We start from the raw sequence: 18866 nt of genomic DNA, 5'->3' as shown, positions 1-18866 counted from the left end.
GAAACTTTTCCTTACCAATAAAATAAAGGCAAAAACAAAAATTAGCAAAGTAGATAAGTAATTCACATAAAAGGAAACCAAACAGCCAGTAAATTATGAAAAATGATAACATTAACAATAATAGGATATGTAAACTAAAAATGACACACTCACAAGACTGGCTACATTTTTAAAAACTCAGATATTGGCAAGTAGGGTAAAGATGAGAAGCAACAGAAGTCTTCATTCACTGCTGGGAAGCATAAATTGGTAGAATTATTTTAGGGGATACTTGACTACATCTAATAAAGCTAAAGATCCATATATCCTCTGATCTGTTAATGGTATTCCTAGGTTTACATCCTAGAGAAACCCTGACATGTACATCAAAGACACATGAATAAGAGTGTTCACTGCTTTACTGTCTTGATATTTTTTAGTATTACTGAGGAATAACTCAAATGTACATTAGCTGGGGAACAGAGAAATACTGATATATTTAAATGATACCATACAGCATATTACACATATTATCCAGCAGTAAAAATGAATAGGCTACACATATAATATATATACACGTGTAACACAAACAAAATTGAATTAAAAACACTGCAAAACATTATGCATCACTTAAGTAAGTTATAAAACACACAAAGCAGTATTATGTATTGTTCACAGATAAGTAAATGCATCAAAAGTTAAAAAGATTAAATATGGTCTAAATAACATGCCTTAGAATTCACTATTTTAAAGACACATTAGAAGAAGCCCACTGTCACATTTATTACTATAGTGCTACTGAACACACTATTTACTATGTATGTACTAAAGCCTTCTCTTTATGTGACAGCAGTGTATACACTTGCAGGGGGAAGGCTGAAAAAAGTCAATGTTCTAATTTCCATGTCAAAAGTTTAGAAGACAAAGACAAAATCAAACTAAAAGAAAGTAGAAAGGAAATAAAGATATGAGCCAAAATCAATAAAACAGAAAAATAGTAAACAAAGACAAAAATTAGCAAAGCCCAAACTTGGTTCTTTGAAATGAAGAAAAAGAAGGGATCACAAATAACCAATATCAGCAATGAAAAAGTGGACATCACTACTATAAAGATGTTAATAAGATAATTCTGAACAACTTTCAGCAACAACTGACAACTCAGATGAAATGGACAAATTCTCAAAAGCCAACACAAAAAGAAATATACATATATATTTTAACAGGCCAATATCTATTTTAAAAATAAAATGTGTTATTAAAAACCTTCTCACAAAGTAAATTCCAAGGTCGAAAGATTTCATTAGTAAATTCCTTTATGCCTTCAAGGAAGAAACTCTTGAAAAGAGGGCAAAGACCAGGAAAACACTTCCTAACTCACTTGTGAAGTCAAAATAACCCTGATACCAAATGCGACAAAAAAAAAAGAGAGAGAGAGACATAAAGACAGAGGGAGCATGAGTGCACAATCTTATTAATGAACATAAGCGCAAAAATCCTAAATAAAGTAATAGGAAACCAATTCTAACAACATTTAAAAGTATAATACATTACAACCAAGTGAATTCATTTCAGGAATGAAAAGGAGGATTAATATCTGAAAATCAAGCAATGCAATCTACCACACTAACAGCAACACATAACAGAATAATAATAATCTGAATAATTTCAATAGTAGAGAAAGCATGTGATAACAATTAACATTCACTCACAACAAAAAAATTCAGTAAATGAAAAGGAAACTTCCTTATCTGATGAAAGATGTATATTAATCACCCCCAACACACATGCACACATACAGAAACTCAAATGGTAAACTATTAAAACTTTCCTCAAATTCTATCATTATTTCGATTCAACATTATGGTACAGGTCCTAACAAATGTAGTGAAGGGGAGGGGAGGGTAATGGAAACTTTGCAAGTGGTACGATTGTGCAGTACATGTAGAATTCACGTCCACAGGCAAATTAGTAGACTAATAAGTGAATTTACCAAGGTCACTGGAAAAACAGGTCAAAATACAAAAATCAAGTATATTTGCAAACACAACACAAACTTCGAAAACAAAAATTTAAAGTACCATTTATAACAACAAAATCACATACCTAAAATAAAGCAAATATGTACAAAAATTTACAGACAAGTACAAAAAAATTTTTAAAAAGTGCCAAATAAATAGAACAACTATTGACATACATCATGCATTGGAAGACTTGCTATAGTATGTCAATTTTTCCCAAATTCAGCAAAAAATTCAATGTAATCCCATCCAAAATTCCTGCAGGTTTCTTGCAGAAATTGACAGGTTCATTTTAATATTTACATAGATTGAAAAAGGTGAGTTAAGCAAACCTTGGAAAAGAAAAAACATGGAAGACTTACACTACCAGATGTTAATAGTTACTTTAATGCTACAGTAATTAAAACAGTATAGCCCTGGCTGGTGTAGCTCAGTGGGTTGAGCGCGGGCCCTGCGAACTAGACAATCGAGGTTCGATTCCCAGTCAGGGCACATACCGGGGTTGCTGGCTGGTTCCCTGCAGGCCAGTTCCCAGCAGGGGATGCATGAAAGGCAACCATACATTGATGTTTCTCTCCCTCTCTCCTTCCCTTCCCCTCTAAAGATAAATAAATAAAATAAAATAAAAAAAAGTATAGTAATGACATAAGGATAAGCAAAGAGACCAATGAACCAAAAGAGTCAAAAAATATATGACAAATATAACCTTAGAGTAGAGAGAAAGATGAGTTTTCAAAAAAAAAAAAAATAATCTTGACCTCCACCTCACATCATGCACAGGAATAATTTCCAGATGGCTTTGTAGCTCTAAATGTGAGAGGTCAGAAAACAAATATTTTAGAAGAAAACACTATCGAAATATACCTTACACTTTTCAACTTCTGCCATCAATTCTCCATTACTTTTCAGACTGCCCCCCTTTTAGATCAGAAGACCTCAGATCTTAAAAACTCAGATGGTCAATCCAGGTGCATATGAACTGTTAACAGCTATTTTGTCATTAAGTTACAGGAGAGGTGAACTGAATATGGTGAACCTTCTGAGAAATATCAAGTACTAAGTGGATTATCGTTGCCATCTGCTGGACACAATGTTCATTTCCACTTCAATCACATTTGCTTTAAAAAGTCCTAGTAATAAGCACATAAGACCCTAAAATGGAATCTTTTCTTAACTTCTTTTATCTAATAGGATAGAGATACTCTCTCTGAATTAAATCTGTAATCTATGTTTGTGCAACTTAATGAACCTTTGGTAACAATGGTTATTTTTTCCAAGTTACATGTTTATATGAGTATAAAAAATTACATTGCCTGAAATTCACTTAGAATTTAATATATCCACAAAGCCTACCAATTTTCCATATACCTACTGAAAATCATATTTTATATGATTTTATAATAAATAAGTCCAAGAGTCACTTTAAACACACCAAGTACACTTTAAACATGTGATATATCATATACATTATGTGCAACATTTCTTAAAATACACATGTATAAATAAATATGCATGGCAGGTCTTCTAGTACTCACCCATATTTGGTTTCCTCGCCTTCCAAGCACATGGGAAAATTGCTTAGTTTGGGTCATAAATTGTATGTGCAAGTTCCATGTGCCATCTGCAGGCCAAAGCCAGTAATTGCATGTTTGAGACTCAGGCACTCTTCCTCTACCACAGTGACAAGATGGTAAAGTCTCAAGGTAAAACAGCTTAGAACACTTAAGAGGCTGCTCTAGAGAGTTGTTCATAACTACAATAAACTTTGTAAGAATAAAAAATGTTTTATTCTGCTAAGCCCCTGAGAGTTGGCACAATGTTACCAAACCTAGCTTAAGCCAGAGTTTCTCAAATGTAGCACCACTGACATCTTGAGCTAGATACTTCTTTGCTCTGTGTGCTGTCCTGTGCATTACAGGACATTAAGCAGCATTCCTGGTTGTTTACCCTTTATTTATCAATGGCACCCCTCAATGTGACAACCAAAAATGTCTCCTGACATTGCCCTTCCCTCTACTTTGAGAACCATTAGCCTAGCTTAACCTGAATACAAATGTCTCTATGTATATATGTTCGTATTACAAATGTGTGTGTAAGAGTACACTTATTTAACCGTGCCATGTGACACAAATATATGGTTTATTGTGTATTAAGACCAGATGTTTCATAGACCCTTAATGGACATAAATTTCCATTCTTAAACTAGGAGAACTAGTTAGTTCACTAACTTAAAAATAATCCAATCAATATCACAAGTCTCTCTAGTAGGAGTGTGCAACCTGCAGCCTGCGGGCTGCATCCTGCTCAGGATGGCTATGAAAGCAGCCTAAGACAAATTTGTAAATTTACTTAAAACATTATGAGATTTTTTTTTGTGATTACATGTCATAATGTATTTAATATGTGGCCCAAGAGAACACTTCTTCCAGAGTGGCCCAGAGATGTCAAAAGGTACCACACCCCTGCTGCAGTAAGGCAAACAAATCATTCCAAAAGAGTATAGAATTCCATACATACTATGCTGTTCATTTCAGAGGACTCATAGCTCCCGACTGGGTGGACATTTCCGATGGGCTCCAAGCCCTCTTCATCCCACATGTATGTTCCATCAGAGCTATCAGATGGAGAGAGTTCAAATGAAGAACCAACTCTGTAGTCTGCATCTGGTGAAATCAAGTTATTCCCAGAATTATGTTTCGTACATTCACTCCTGTCTTCGATTGGTTATTTAAAAAGAGAGAGAGAAACAGTTATTAATTCACAAAATATAATTATTTCTCAGGTTCCAGAAATACAAATTATGTTTTTATACATATTATAAAATAATAATTTGATATATTATAGAAAAATTTTAGCATAAAGCATTCATACCTGTAGCATTTTCTAACTTCTAAACCATAAATAAACCCAAAGGTATTTCACCTACTGAAATGTTTCTCAATAGATATAAAGAAAAGTCACTGGGTCATCTTTCACTTCTGTAACATCTCAAGAAATGTAAGTAAAGCCTAATATTCTTTTAATATTTCCTAAGATACTTACATTTAAGTACTAGCCAGGGAACTCCTTCCTCTGTGTGTATCTTTTTAACCTCACAGTTGCCTCCTTATAAGGAAAAAAGTTGTTCTGGCAAACACTCCTAACTAGAACACTCTCACACAGTCAAGGGTTATACACATCTCCAGGTATGGCCCAGTGCCTTGACCAGGCCACATGCCTTTATCCAATCCCTTCAGTTTGTTCTTCTTTCAGGCTATGTGAGCACAAAGATAAATTTTCTCTGGCACTTAGTGCTAAGAAAACCAAGAATAAGAAGAAATGTTTAACATATGCTATCTCACTTTCCTTAATTAAAAAAATTAAGCTGAAAGTATTAACTATATAAATATTGCTCTAGAAAGAAATCCAAGTCTTCTGTTAAAAAAATTAAAATTTCCTAAAATAAGAAAAGTCATTAAATTAGACATAACTGCTCATTTATCCTTTGGTACAGTTTTACTCCTAAAAAATAGCAATGATCTACTATCCTAAGAACAGAGGTAGTTTAAAATGGTATGCCAGACTTCTGATCAAGATGGAGGTATAGGTAAACATGCCTCACCTCCATGAACAACGATAGCAAGAAATATAGCTACACTACAAAACAAATATCCTCAGGAACTGTCATAAAACCGAGCTATGTGGAAGTCAGACAACTAAGGATTTAAAGAAGCCACATTCCTCCAGACGGGTAGGAGAGGCAGAGACTCGGAGAGGCACACAGAGGTGTGGAAATGTGGTGCAGAGACGGGAACAGGCAGTCTCACATCCACGTGTTGTGGATAAAATAAAGGAGGAATACTTTAGGACTGAGGGATTCCAGCCCTAGAACAGACCACCCAGCCCAGGGTCCCAGCACCAGGAAGATAAATCCCCATAACTTCTGGCTGTAAAAACCAATGGGGGTTGGTGTAGCAGAAGAAACTGCGTCCTCTTAAAGGGCCCAAAACGGACACAGGACTCACACAGACCCACCCCCTCAGATTCAGCACCAGAGGAACAGCTGCAAGGGTACCAGTGACATATGAGAAGAAAGTGAAGTGCAAGTGAGAAGACAACTTCCTCCTGAACAAAACTACAGAGGCCAGGCGGTGGCACTGTCCCCTCTACTAGCCCTCCCAAACACAGAGCAAGAGTGGAGACATGGGTTGCCCGGCCCTCATGATTACCTAGGGCTCCGCCCAGTACAACTTAACAGGTATACTAAGAAGGGGAATCAGAGTAGCAGCTCTACCTAATACACAGAAACAAACACAAGGAAGCTGCCAAAATGAGAAGACAAAGAAATATGACCCAAATGAAAGAACAAAACAAAATTCCAGAAAAAGAACTAAATGAAATGGAGATAAGCAACCAATAAGATGCACAGTTCAAAACTCTATCAGGATGCTCCAGGAACTCACTGGGTACATCAATGCCATAAAAGACTCAGGAAAAAATGAAGGCTGCACTAAGTGAGATAAAGCAAAACCTACAGGGAACCAACAGTGAAGGGGATGAACCTGATAATCAAATCAATGATTTGGAACATAAGGAAGAAAAAAGCATTCAATCACAAGAGAAGGAAGGAAAAATAATTTTAAAAAAACAAGAACAGACTTAAGAACCTCTGAGACATCTTTAAATGCACCAACAACCAAATCATACAGGTGCCTGAAGAACAAGAGAAAGAGCAAGAAACTGAAAACTTACTTTAAAAAAATAATGAAAGAAAACTTCCCTAATTTGGTAAAGGAAATAGACATACAAGTCCATAGAGCACAGAGTCCCAAACAAGATGGACCCAGAAAAAACCACACCAAGACACATCATAACTAAAATGCCAAAGGTTAAAGGTAAAAAGATAATCTTAAACGCATCAAGAAAGAAGCAGAGAGTTACCTACAAGGGAGTTCCCATAAGACTGTGAGCTGATTTCTCAAAGGAAATTTTGCAGGCAAGAGACTGGCAAAAAGTATTCAAAGTGATGAAAAGCAAGGACCTACAACTTAGATTACTCTGTCCAGCAAAGCTATCATTTAGAATTGAAGGGCAAATGAAGTGTTTCCCATACAAGGTAAAACTAAATGAGTTCATCCTCACCTAGCAATTATCATATGAAATGCTAAAGGGAATTATATAAGAAAAAGAAGATGGTTAAAATAATGAATATTAAAATGGCATTAAATTCACAACTATCAATAATTGAATCCAAGTAACAAACTAAGCAAACGAGCAGAACAGGAACAGAACCATAGATATGGAGACCCTGTGGAGGGTTATCGCCTGGAAGGCAGAGGGACGAAAGAGGGAAAGGTGCAGGGATTGAGAAGCACAAATTGGTGGGTGCAAAACAGACAGGTGGATGTTAAGAACAGTACAGGAAGTGGAGTAGCCAAAGAACTCTGACAGTCAAAAAAGAACAAAGGTAAGATACTTTAGGAGAAGAATGTTTTTACTGATATTCTAAAGTTAAAAACAGGACAGGAAGCAAGAGCCACAAAAAAGAAAAATGTTGCCCCACTACTATTTTATCTAGATTCATCCCTCCATGAAATTGATAATATCATGGAATTAATAAAAGATTAATGTAAATATAAATTTACATGATCATATTGTGTTTCATATCAATATGTATCAAATTACATATCACATAACAAAAATTCAGTTATATTATCTGGGAGAAAGCATATAAACTTAAGGATATTAATATTTACCGGAAACACTTATATCTATCCAGTCATCAGTTTTACTGAAGGATTTTTCATTTTCCTTGGGGGAATCAAATATATCCTTTGATGGTACATTTTCATGCTTTTCTTCTTTGAGAGAAATTTCCTCTGGAGTTATTCGCGTTCTGTTGGAATCTTCTATATCTATAAAATCATCACTGAAGTCTTCACTTAAATCATTCTTATCAGAAGATGACAAAGAAGACAAGGAAATATCATCCACATCATCACTCAAGTATCTAATTTTAGCATCATGCTTCATGGTCTGGCCATTTTCTGTTCTATAATTATCATTTTCAATTAGCTTTTGGTCCTTGTCAGTAGCTCTGTCCTTAGCCAAAAGTGCAGTATCTTCCTCTACATATGTGCCAGCAGGTGAATTTTTATTACCATCAACTGTGATAGTCCCAGAAAATGGAGATCGACTAGATTTCAGCAGAGGGGCATGAGCCATCCTATAACCCAAACTGGAAGTTATACCTGGGCCATTTGGTATAGCCAACTTCTTTCCACTAGCAGCATAAGGCCTATTAAATCCATACCCTAGTTCATTCCCATTGAGTACTTCTGACTGCTGGGAGTTTCTTGTTAGCATAGTTGACCTCAGAGGCACTCTAATGGGCAGCTGTTGGTTCTGATAAGGCTTACTAAGATCTGCAGCTCTATTGAAGGAATGTGATCTGGTTATAGATGAAGGTGGAAGGAATGAATTCTGAATGGAATGTGAAAAACTCTGTGACCTTACCATTTTTTCACAAGTAAGAGATTTAACATTGTCTAGAGATTGTGCTAAACTTTCTCCAGAACTGCTTCTGGTAGCACAGGAGTTTGCTCTGGGCCTTTGTATGCTACCAGCCAATCGATTTCCAAAAAATCCATTCAGCTGTGATTTTGGAGCACTGATTGAAGAATATGAAGTCCTTCCTAATAATGTGCCTTTGGTGAATTTACCCAAATTAGATGGCCCAGACAAAGACTTTTGTTTGAACTCTTCTGTAGATGATACGAACATAGTGGATGGCTTTGCTAACTTTGATGTGAATAAAGAAACACTTTTCAAACCTCCCTTTATCCCATTTTTAGCAAACATTCCTTGAGCAGGTGTATGTTTTTCAGGATTAATTACTTTATCATGTGAACTTTGAGTATCATTAGACTCTTCGTTACTTTGTGCACTAAGTTGGTATTTAGTTGCCGGTCTCCAATTCAATGGATGAGATGATGGACAATCAGAGCCATTATTTTTGATGTAACTTTTCACATTGCTACTCTTGGAAGTTCCTAATAAATTAACGGCTGTCCCACTTGACATTGGCTGCAGTGTACTTCTTACAGATTTTGTTCCATACTTTGGCAACTTGGAACCCAAAAAACTCTTGATTTGTGTTTTTTCTTCCATGAGCTATAATGTACATTTGTTCTTAAAATTCAACAGAATCTGAGGAGGAAAAAAAAAAAAAACAGATTACACATCCCTAAGTAAGGACAATTACATAGATTATTACGTAATGTGAATGAACATTTTTATATATTAAATGCAACAAAGCCCCAACACTACTCATGATTCTTACAGAACTCATAAATATTGAATGCAATGATTAAATTAATAACTTTATGTTAGAAGAAAATAAAAAATATTTTTATAAACACTTTTATATACCTGATCTATAAATGATGATAGCAAAATACAGAAATAATAAAATTTGACTATTAAAGAATATATTTTTAAAAAACTACTGTAGCATATATTTTAATTTTAATCCAACTTATTTTTTCACATTAGGTACTATTATATCCTTTAACAATATGAACATGTGACTTTTTGTTTATTTATAAGCATACATGATCTTATAAAACCTAGACTACATGTTTAAATTTTCATAACTCAAGCCATGGGAAGGATACAGGTAAAGACTACAACAGCACCAAAAAATTTAATGACATTAAGGGCTGAGATATCAGCTGTAATTTTAAGCAACAATCTTAAAAGAATTTTTAGCCAGTAATATAAAAGACATACAGTTAGTGTCAGAATAAAAAGTATAATGATTTAATAAAGTTGAGTAGTCCATTAATCTCAACCTCTCCAATTTATTTTAAAGGTAATAAAACAAAGAGAAAAAGATTCAATGCACCGATAACATAAAACTAGAAACAATTAGTGTCCTTTATTTAACTGTTTAGTAAATTATGTGATATAATGACATTAAAAAGATAAAATGGAAATATTAAAATATTTACCCTAACATTAACAGAAATATGATATGGTCATAACCTATATGTTCACTGAGATTATATTAAGTTCCATTAAAGCACTCACAAGAGCGAAATGCAAAAAAAAGGAAAACTACATGTTTAAGGGTCACTGATGTTTTTAAACTTATGTATGTTATGATATTGTCTTTGTTAGTTTTATTTTTTTAATTTAAAAATTGGTTCCAAGTCATCCCTGACCTTAAGAATTTAGATAATTTCTAGAGTATATATGTTATTAATTATGTCAAAAGTAATACTTAGGAAATCATACAGACTTTCAAGTAAAGATGGTAGGGTGAAGCAGAATTACCAAACTTCTTGTCCCCAATAATTTTTTTTAAAGAAGGAAAAAAATGCATATGTGTGTATGTGTGCATGCGTGTGTATAATTTTTCTTTTTAGCAAAAAACCCACCACCTACTGTCACACAAGAAACTGCTTAAACTAAGTACCTCTAAACTTTAAAAAGTGGACAGTGACATTCTGTGCAGATGGTCTGGCTCCTAGCCTGATTACACAGCCTGGGAGCACTAGTGCGAAAAATAGGCGAGTTAATAAAACTTGAAAGTTTTAATGAACATCCTCCGGTTTGGAAGGAACAATCCAACTTGGCATGCCCTAGAAGAGTCTAGGAAACATCTTCAGCACAGAAGCTTTGAAATCTCAGCGGAGGCAGAGTGGCCACCAGAACCTGTTGACTTCCAAGGCACTATTCTGAACCACGGGAAGAGTCTGCTACTACAAGTATATTATTTGCACCCTCAACAGGATGGAGTGAGAACACTTACCAAAATCTAAAGAAACAGGAAAGACAGAGAGCCTGACGTGTCGGAAAAGCTCTTCCCCCAACACCACTTTCTACCCTTCTACTAAAGAGAATACGGAAGAGCAACACAAGGCATATTCAAGGGGTGCAGTAAAAGAAGGAAACAGAGCTAAGGTGAAAAAGGCTTGGGGCAGTAACTTGTTACAACAGGGCAAATACAATGATCTAGCTGTCTAATCCTGCACCTACCAAGATAAAAAGTAATTGCCACTCAACTGTATATGTAACAAGTGGATTCTTTTGACACTGTTTCTGTAAGTGCTGACTCTAATAGACATAAGCTTGAAGATGAAGAGCACGTTTGTATAAGAATCCTAGGAACTAAATTCAAAAGATACAGACTCCGACCTTGAGGCATTCTAACTCTGGGAGATTTGCTGACTGACCTTTGAAAATGAAGCCAGGATCACATAACATCAGGATGATGTAAGCCCAGGATGACTAACCCAGGATGATGCATACTGGACCATCATTTGCCTTATCAGAATGGACTGTGCTAGTCTTTACATAGAAAACTTTTCAACCTCCTTCCTTGATCTGTTTGTTCTGTTCGCCTCTCCCTTCACTGAGATGGTAGGAATGGGCTTTGAGACCTGAGTCTTGCATCTTCCAGGTAGCCAGCACCTAAAAATAAACCACTTTTCTTTACATCAGCACCTGCTTCTGGTGTATTGGCTTTCATAGCAGCAGGCAGCCGGAATGGCAGTTTGGTTACATATAAACAAGGGGGTGGAAGGAAGGAGAGATACAAATAATGACTATAGCATGAAAAACAAAGGAAGAACCCAGTCTGAAAAGAAAAAAAAACATAAAAAAGAAAATAAGGAAATCTCCAGTGAGTTCTTTGTAAAGAGAATAACCTACGAAGAACATATATTTAATAAAACAAAAGCTCAAAGATGAAAAGACAAACCAGGTAAACTGAGAAGTTATAGAGCTAAAGAAATCAATTAACAGGAACAACAAATTTGGTAGGGGAAGGAACAACAACAAAAAAAGAACCAAAGGCAAAAAAAATCAAACTGATGGCAACAATAAAAATCTTAAAATAACCTGAGTATTGAGGGGGAAAAAAGAAAAATACATCAAAGCAGTTAGACAGAAGATGTAGGACAGACACTGAAGAGAAACACAATTAGTATAGCTGAAGTAAGATACCTGAGTAGAAGAGAAAAAGCACACAGACATAATAGAAAATATCCTTAAAATAAAGAAGAAAAAAGTTCTCTTCTACAGAAGAGAAGGAAAAGTAAACTAAACCACAGATTCAAATACATATTGAGGCTAAGTTGATAAAATACAAAAAATAAAGACAATTCTCCAAGAATAAAGGCAGAAAAAAATCATGTTGTAAAGAAAATCTTAAGACTTCGGAATAAGCAAGAGAGTACTGGATATCCTTCCAATGAAATGGCTGGAGCCTCCATGGTAATTTAATCCTACAGGAATTATCATTGGGCTATTTTACAACTCTGTGAAAACAGAGGTTAACATATAGAAAATTAACAGTAATGCATATAATTATTGTCCACAGATATGCAAGTAAATTGTCTTAAACAGATGACTTCCTTCCACGGCTATGGAAGCCAGCCTTGTATCCGTTTGCAAATTCACTTTAAATATACCTGTTCTTTGCATTCTCCTTTGAACCAGCTATAATATCTCTGACTACCTTGTAAATAATAAGATAAGTAAAATCTTAAACATGTGTTCATTTGATATCTGAATGGAAGTCATAAATTTTTCTTTTCTAAAATATAACCTCTAACAGTTTGGAAATTCCACCAAGATTCCCAGTAGATTCACCCAACAGAGCTGGGTCATTTCTTTGCCAGAATGGTACACATCACAGCCTAAGCCCAGATATGGCTATATCTTCCAGAAGTGAATTAAGAACAGCAACAGAACTTTGCTAACTCTGTCTTTCTCATTTTAATTTGCTTCTCTTCTAATTTTGTCTCGTTTTTGCTTTTAGTTTTGGGGTTTGGGTTTTTTTATGGTAAGCTATTTCCCTTGGTGATAACGATGATTGTGAATTTGATTATATAGATTCTCATTTAGGAATCTTTATGAACAAATTAATGGTTACATGGGTATTCAACCCATGGCCCGCGGGCTGAATGCGGCCCAACACAAAATCATAAATTTACTTAAAATCTTTTATTTTTGTGCTCACCAGTTTTTGTTAGTGTTTGTGTATTTATGTTGAAGCCCAATTCAACTCTTCTTGTTCCATTTTGGCCCAGAGATGCAGAAAATCTGGACACCCCTGGCACATACCTGTTCTGTGTTGGGTGAGACAAAAAGGAAAATCTGATTCATTAGTTACTTGTTCATTTATCTCTTTTGTGTACCTGTTTTGAGCTCAAATCAACTTAGAATGCCATGCTGACAGAAAGGAGAACAGCTTTTTGGTATCTGGATAGGTCCAGTTTTATATTTCTGTGTTAACTCTACAGCCATGGCTAAAATTGTAAAGCTGGAAATGATAAGGCCTGTTGGTGCTTGTATGGTTATGTGTCTATAATTCATAAAGGTCTTTACCTTTCTTTGTGAGTGTAGAAGCCTTTCCTAACTACGGAGGTTACTAATAAATTATATTATAAAAACTTATAAAGCAACTCTGTTCTGATTGGCTTACAGAGAGATAAATATGCAGTTATATAAATTGAATATTACCAAAATTCCCAGAAAATAAGTAAGCTTGTCTAATATTTTAATTGTGTTATACTTTCTTTATTACTATTACAGAAACTGACTCAGAAAGGTTTTAAGAACCAAGTTCATATAATTAGATCATTACAAAGTAAGAGAGAATGCTAAAAGATTGATAAGCATAATTTCAAGTTCATATGCTTTTGCTTCTTGTTATATGCTACATACAGAATGTATCTTTGGAACACATAATTAATGTGTTCATTTTTGTTATGCTGAGAATTGTACGCTGGATCCCATTTTTATAAAAGTAACTTATGATAGAAATAGATATCACATAAAGATATGTGTGTAAATATATGTAAACACAATAAACTGTTAATAGTAGTTACCATGAGAGAAGTGAGAATTAGGTAAAAGGAGGCTTCTTTTTACCTTTAAATCATTATTATTTATATATTTGCATATGTTCACATTCTTTCCATTTAAAAAACTTTTAACTAAAAACTGAATTTTAAAAATAAAACCCATCTATTCAATACCAAAACAAGACTTAACAGTTCAATCTAACCAACAAATTATTTAAAATTAAGTTTAATATTATATAGAATATATTTAAAGGACATAACAGAATAATATTCAGTAAAAAATATTTTTTATTTAATAGATTCCATTTCATAATTCCACTTTATAAATTCCATTTTAGTTTCTCTAGACTTCAACCTAAGGTTAGTTGTGTTTTACTTACCAATTTTATCTTTAAAACTGATTCTAAATTCACTATTTCCATCCCACAATTCTAGTGCTTACCCTCACCTGCTCTTTCTGCATTACTACAAAGGCTTCCTACATTATCAAGACTCAATCTTTTCTGGCCAAATGGAGGTGTAGGCAGACACACTGTGCCTCCCCGCACAACCAAAAGAAGAACAACAAATTTAAAAACAAAACACAATCGGAACTGACAGAAAATTGAACTGTGTGGAAGTCTGACAACCAAGGAGTTAAAGAAGAAACATTCATCCAGACTGATAGGAGGGGCGGAGATAGGCAGCCAGGTGGAGAGGACTTGAGGAAAGACAGCAGCTGGAGAACCAGGCAAGGCAGCAGCTTGCAGACTGGGCGGTACCACACTGACATGCAGATAAACCAGAAGGAACAACTAGGGAGTGAGAGACTGAACAACTACGGAGCGAGAGACTGCACAACCCAGGGTTCCAGTGCAGGGAAATAAAGTCTCAAACCATTGATTGAAAATACCTGTGGGAGTCAAGGTGGCGGTGGGAGGAACTCCCAGCCTCACAGGAGAATTCTTTGGAGAGACCCACTGGGGTCCTGGAACGTACACAAATCCGCCCACCCAGGAATCAGCACCAGAAGGGCCCAATATGATTGTAGGTTGTGGGGCAGGGTGTAAGGGAAAGTGACTGAAAACCGGCAGAGAGCGGAGCAAGCGGCACTGTTCCATTTCAGGCCCTTTCCCCAGTGGCAACCAGTGATTTGTCCTGCCCTGGTGAACACCTAAAGCTCCACCCCTTATCATGTAATGAGAGTGCCCAGACCAAAATAAAATTACCCAAATGAAAGAAGACTTCAAAGTTCCAGAAAAAATACAGCTAAGAGATGAAGAGATAGCCAACCTATCAGATGCACAGTTCGAAACACTGGTAATCAGGATGCTCCATAACTCACTGGTACTTCAACAGCATAAAAAAGACCCAGGCAGCAATGAAGGTTGCATTATGTGAAATAAATAAAAATCTACAGGAAACCAAGAGTGAGAGGAAGGAAATCAGGATTCATATCAATGATTTAAAGCAGAAGGAAAAAAGAAACATTCAACCAGAACATAATGAAGAAACAAGAATTCAAAAAAATGAGAAGAGGCTTAGGAACTTCCATGACATTCTTAGATATTCCAACACCCAAATCATAGGGGTGCCAGAAGAAAAAGAGGAAGATCAAGACAATGACAATTTATTTGAAAAAATAATGAAGGAGAACTTCTCCAATCTGGCAAAGGAAATGGACTTCCAGGAAGTCTGGGAAGCTCAAAGAGTCCCAAAGAAGTTGGACCCAAGGTAGCACACACCAAGGCACATCATCATTACATTACCTAAGATTAAAGATAAGGAGAGAATCTTAAAGCAGCAAGAGAAAAGGAGACAGTTACCTACAAAGGAGTTCCCAGCAGACTATCAGCTAATTTCTCAAAAGAAATCTTGCAGGCAAGAAGGGGCTGGAAAGAAGCATTCAAATCATGAAAGGCAAGATTACTCTACTCAGCAAAACTATCATTTAAAATGGAAGGGCTCCCCGAATGAGGTCAAGTTAAAGGAGTTCATCATCACTAAGCCCTTATTATATGAAATGTTAAAGGAATTTGTCTAAGAAAAAAAATAAAAAATATGAACAGTAAAATGACAACAAACTCACAGCTATTAACAACTGAACCTTAAAAAAAACTAAGCCAATAACTAGAACAGGAACAGAATCACAGAAATGGAGATCACATGGAGGGTTATCAATGGGGGAATGTGGGGGTGAGTGGGGAAAAGGTACAGGGAATAAGTAGCATAAATTATAGATAGAAAATAGACAGGGGGAGGGTAAGAATAGTATGGGAAATGTAGAAGCTAAAGAACTTATATGTATGACCCATGGGCATGAGCTAAAGAAGGGGGATGTGGGTGGGAGGAGGTACGCAGGGCAGAGGGGAATAAGGGGGGATGGGACAACTATAATAGCATATCAATAAAATATATTTTAAAAAAACACTGTTCTACTCAAACTGTCAACAATTATTCTCTTAAGGCACAGATCTGATCATATCATTCTAATGATTAAAAGCTATATGTGGCCCAGGAACAACAAAATATTGAATAAAACTCAAAATCTGTTATACTGAGATCAAGCTTCTCTCTGGTTCTAAACTCTACCTTTGCAGTATTGTGCATTCAAGCCAAAATGCATTGCTTGTCATTCCCCAAAATCCATCCTATATTTTCTTCCATTTATGCTTTTGCTAAAGTTGTAAAGACCACCTGAAGGTCCTACCCTCAAGGTCCAAAATCCCTACATCCACAAACCTTTCCAGTGAGATTTAATCTTGCTTACTTTTCTATTCCCTTTATACCAACAATACGGCTAAGTCTGTATTACAGTTGTATGCATGCCTACTTAACCCATAAGAAAGTAAACCTGTTGAAAGCATAAACTGAGCCCCACATAACTGGGGTCTGCTATAGGACAAAAAATTTGATAGATCCTCAATTTTTAAGTAAATTCATAATTTCCTAGTACAAATGAATTTAATAAATAGTGAGTAAAGACTGAAGAATAACTTTGCTTTGCATGCCTGTGATTAACTGGCAGTAGCTGACTTGAGCAATATGTAGAAAAAGATTCTGAAGTCAAATGTAGACTCTATTATAAAGCACCACAACCAAACAGCAATATCTGCCATGAACAGAAAAGAGAACAGTGGCAATATCCATGCCAGATGATTGCCATCTCCATTTTTGATAATGGTCTTTACCACAAAACACACTCCCACAAGAACAAAACACTTTCAGGACAATCATAAGGAAACTGGAAATGATATTAGATATAAGGGTCATTTTGCAAATAACTAAGATTAAGGATCCTGTTCTCTAGTGAGTCAGTCTGTAAGAGAGAAAGGACTTTTCCCTGACTGTCTCAAGTACACTGAGAACTAAACATTCTATTCTTTTACTTCTCTCTGCCTCTATTCTCTATCTAAAATGAGGATAATTTATGCTATCTCCTAAAAACATCTAAAGGATTAATAGCTTAGAGTCACAAGATCAGCCCAAAAGGAAAAAAAAACATCGTTATTCCAAAGTATCTGGGATGCTATCACTTGGAAAACATAAAAAGATTAGAGCCTGAATGTACTATTTCATATCAAGAATATTCATTGATTTCTCCTGGCTGGCGTAGCTCAGTGGACTGAGCGCGGGCCTGCGAACCAGAGTATCGCGGTTCGATTCCCAGGCAGGGCACATGCCTGGGTTGCAGGCCAGTTCCCAGCAGGGGACTCAAGAGAGGCAACCACACATTGATGTTTCTCTCCCACTCTTTCTCCTTCCCTTCCCCTCTCTCTAAAAATAAATAAATAAAATATTTTAAAAAAAGAATATTCATTGATTTCTAAATGCACAAATAATTGCAACATAAATAGCAATCATCTTGGACTATGGTCTTAAGTCTAAGTTAGGTGAAGATGGTGGAGTAGGTAAATGTGATACTCATATACTCCCACAACCACATCAAAATTACAACTAAACTACACAACAATTAACATTCCACCTGAAATCTAGCTGAACAGAAGTATTATAACTAAGGATACAAAGAAAACATATCAAGATGGTAGGAGGGGTAGAGATGTGGAACCCACTGGTCCCACACTCACGTGTGGCAGCTAAAAACCTGGAGAAACCCTGACCAACATGGCTCAGTTGACTGAGCATCATCTTGCAAAGTGAAAGATCACTGGTTCAATTCCCGGTCAGGGCACATGCCTGGGCTGCAGGCCTAGCCCCAGATTGGAGCATGTGTGAGAGGCAACCAATGTTTTTCTCCCTCTATTTCTCTCTCCCTTCTACTCTCCCTAAAAAATAAAATAAAATCCTAAAAAATTCTTAATATTAAAAATTGGGAGAAATATCTCAGCTGTGGAAGTCCCCACTAAGGATTAAGGGAACCTAGTCCCACACTAGACCACCCAGCCTAGGGTTCCAGGGTCGGGAAGAAAAATCCCCATAACTTCTGGCTGTGAAAACCACCAGGAATTGTGGCTGAGTAACAAAGAGAGCTTCTGGAGTCCCTTTAAGGGAGTCCCTTTAAGGACCATGCACAGACGTACTTAGACTCACTTGCACTGAGCTCCAGCACTGGGACAGCAGCTCACAAGGCCCCTGGGACATACATGGAGAAACTGGAATGTCTGGGCCTCAGGGCAACAGCTAGAAGGGCAGCTTTCTCCCAGACAGAAGTGCTGGGAGAGGACACTCTTCATTTGCTGAGCTCTTCCCCAGCAGAGCCAGGCAGAAAGGCACCATATGAGAGGCTCTATCAACCTGGCTAACACTGTTTGCCCTGCCCTGGAGAGTCCCTGAGACCCTGGCCCCACCTAACTTGTGGTTCCTCCCACAAGTGGATTTCCATACAAACAGCCAGTCTTGGCTAATGCTTCCAGTTTTCTAAAAATCTCTCAAAAGTTCACAAACCCTAAATAACCAGCATCTGGCCTCCTGTCCTATATATCTTGCTAAGTGGCCGGGGACCAGCACTAGTGGCAACTAATCTTAGTTCACAGCTTGGCCTCTCCACAGCACTTCCAAGTCCAGCAAATTAGCG

General features: G+C 36.3%; 1 protein-coding gene across 4 annotated transcripts in view; it reads right to left on the bottom strand.

The window, feature by feature from the left end:
• Positions 1 to 18866, bottom strand: part of CCSER2 (coiled-coil serine rich protein 2) — a 201959-nt gene that overhangs the window by 158199 nt on the left and 24894 nt on the right. For 3 of the 4 annotated variants that reach the window (XM_053663911.1, XM_053663913.1, XM_053663914.1), the window contains exons 2-3: positions 7733 to 9185; positions 4515 to 4711 (exon numbers count right to left, since the gene is read on the bottom strand). In XM_053663911.1, the coding sequence (XP_053519886.1) occupies positions 4515 to 4711; positions 7733 to 9146 (1611 nt within the window). In that variant the 5' untranslated portion in view covers positions 9147 to 9185. The remainder of the gene's footprint in view (positions 1 to 4514; positions 4712 to 7732; positions 9186 to 18866) is intronic. The other variant, XM_053663912.1, reaches the window with a different exon arrangement.

This window comes from Artibeus jamaicensis, unplaced genomic scaffold (genome assembly GCF_021234435.1).
Source record: "Artibeus jamaicensis isolate MK-2021 breed Jamaican fruit bat unplaced genomic scaffold, CSHL_Jam_final contig_332, whole genome shotgun sequence".
NCBI classification, from domain to species: domain Eukaryota; kingdom Metazoa; phylum Chordata; class Mammalia; order Chiroptera; family Phyllostomidae; genus Artibeus; species Artibeus jamaicensis.
Note: the sequence above shows the minus strand (reverse complement) of the source record. Positions and strands in the feature narration are given on the sequence as shown.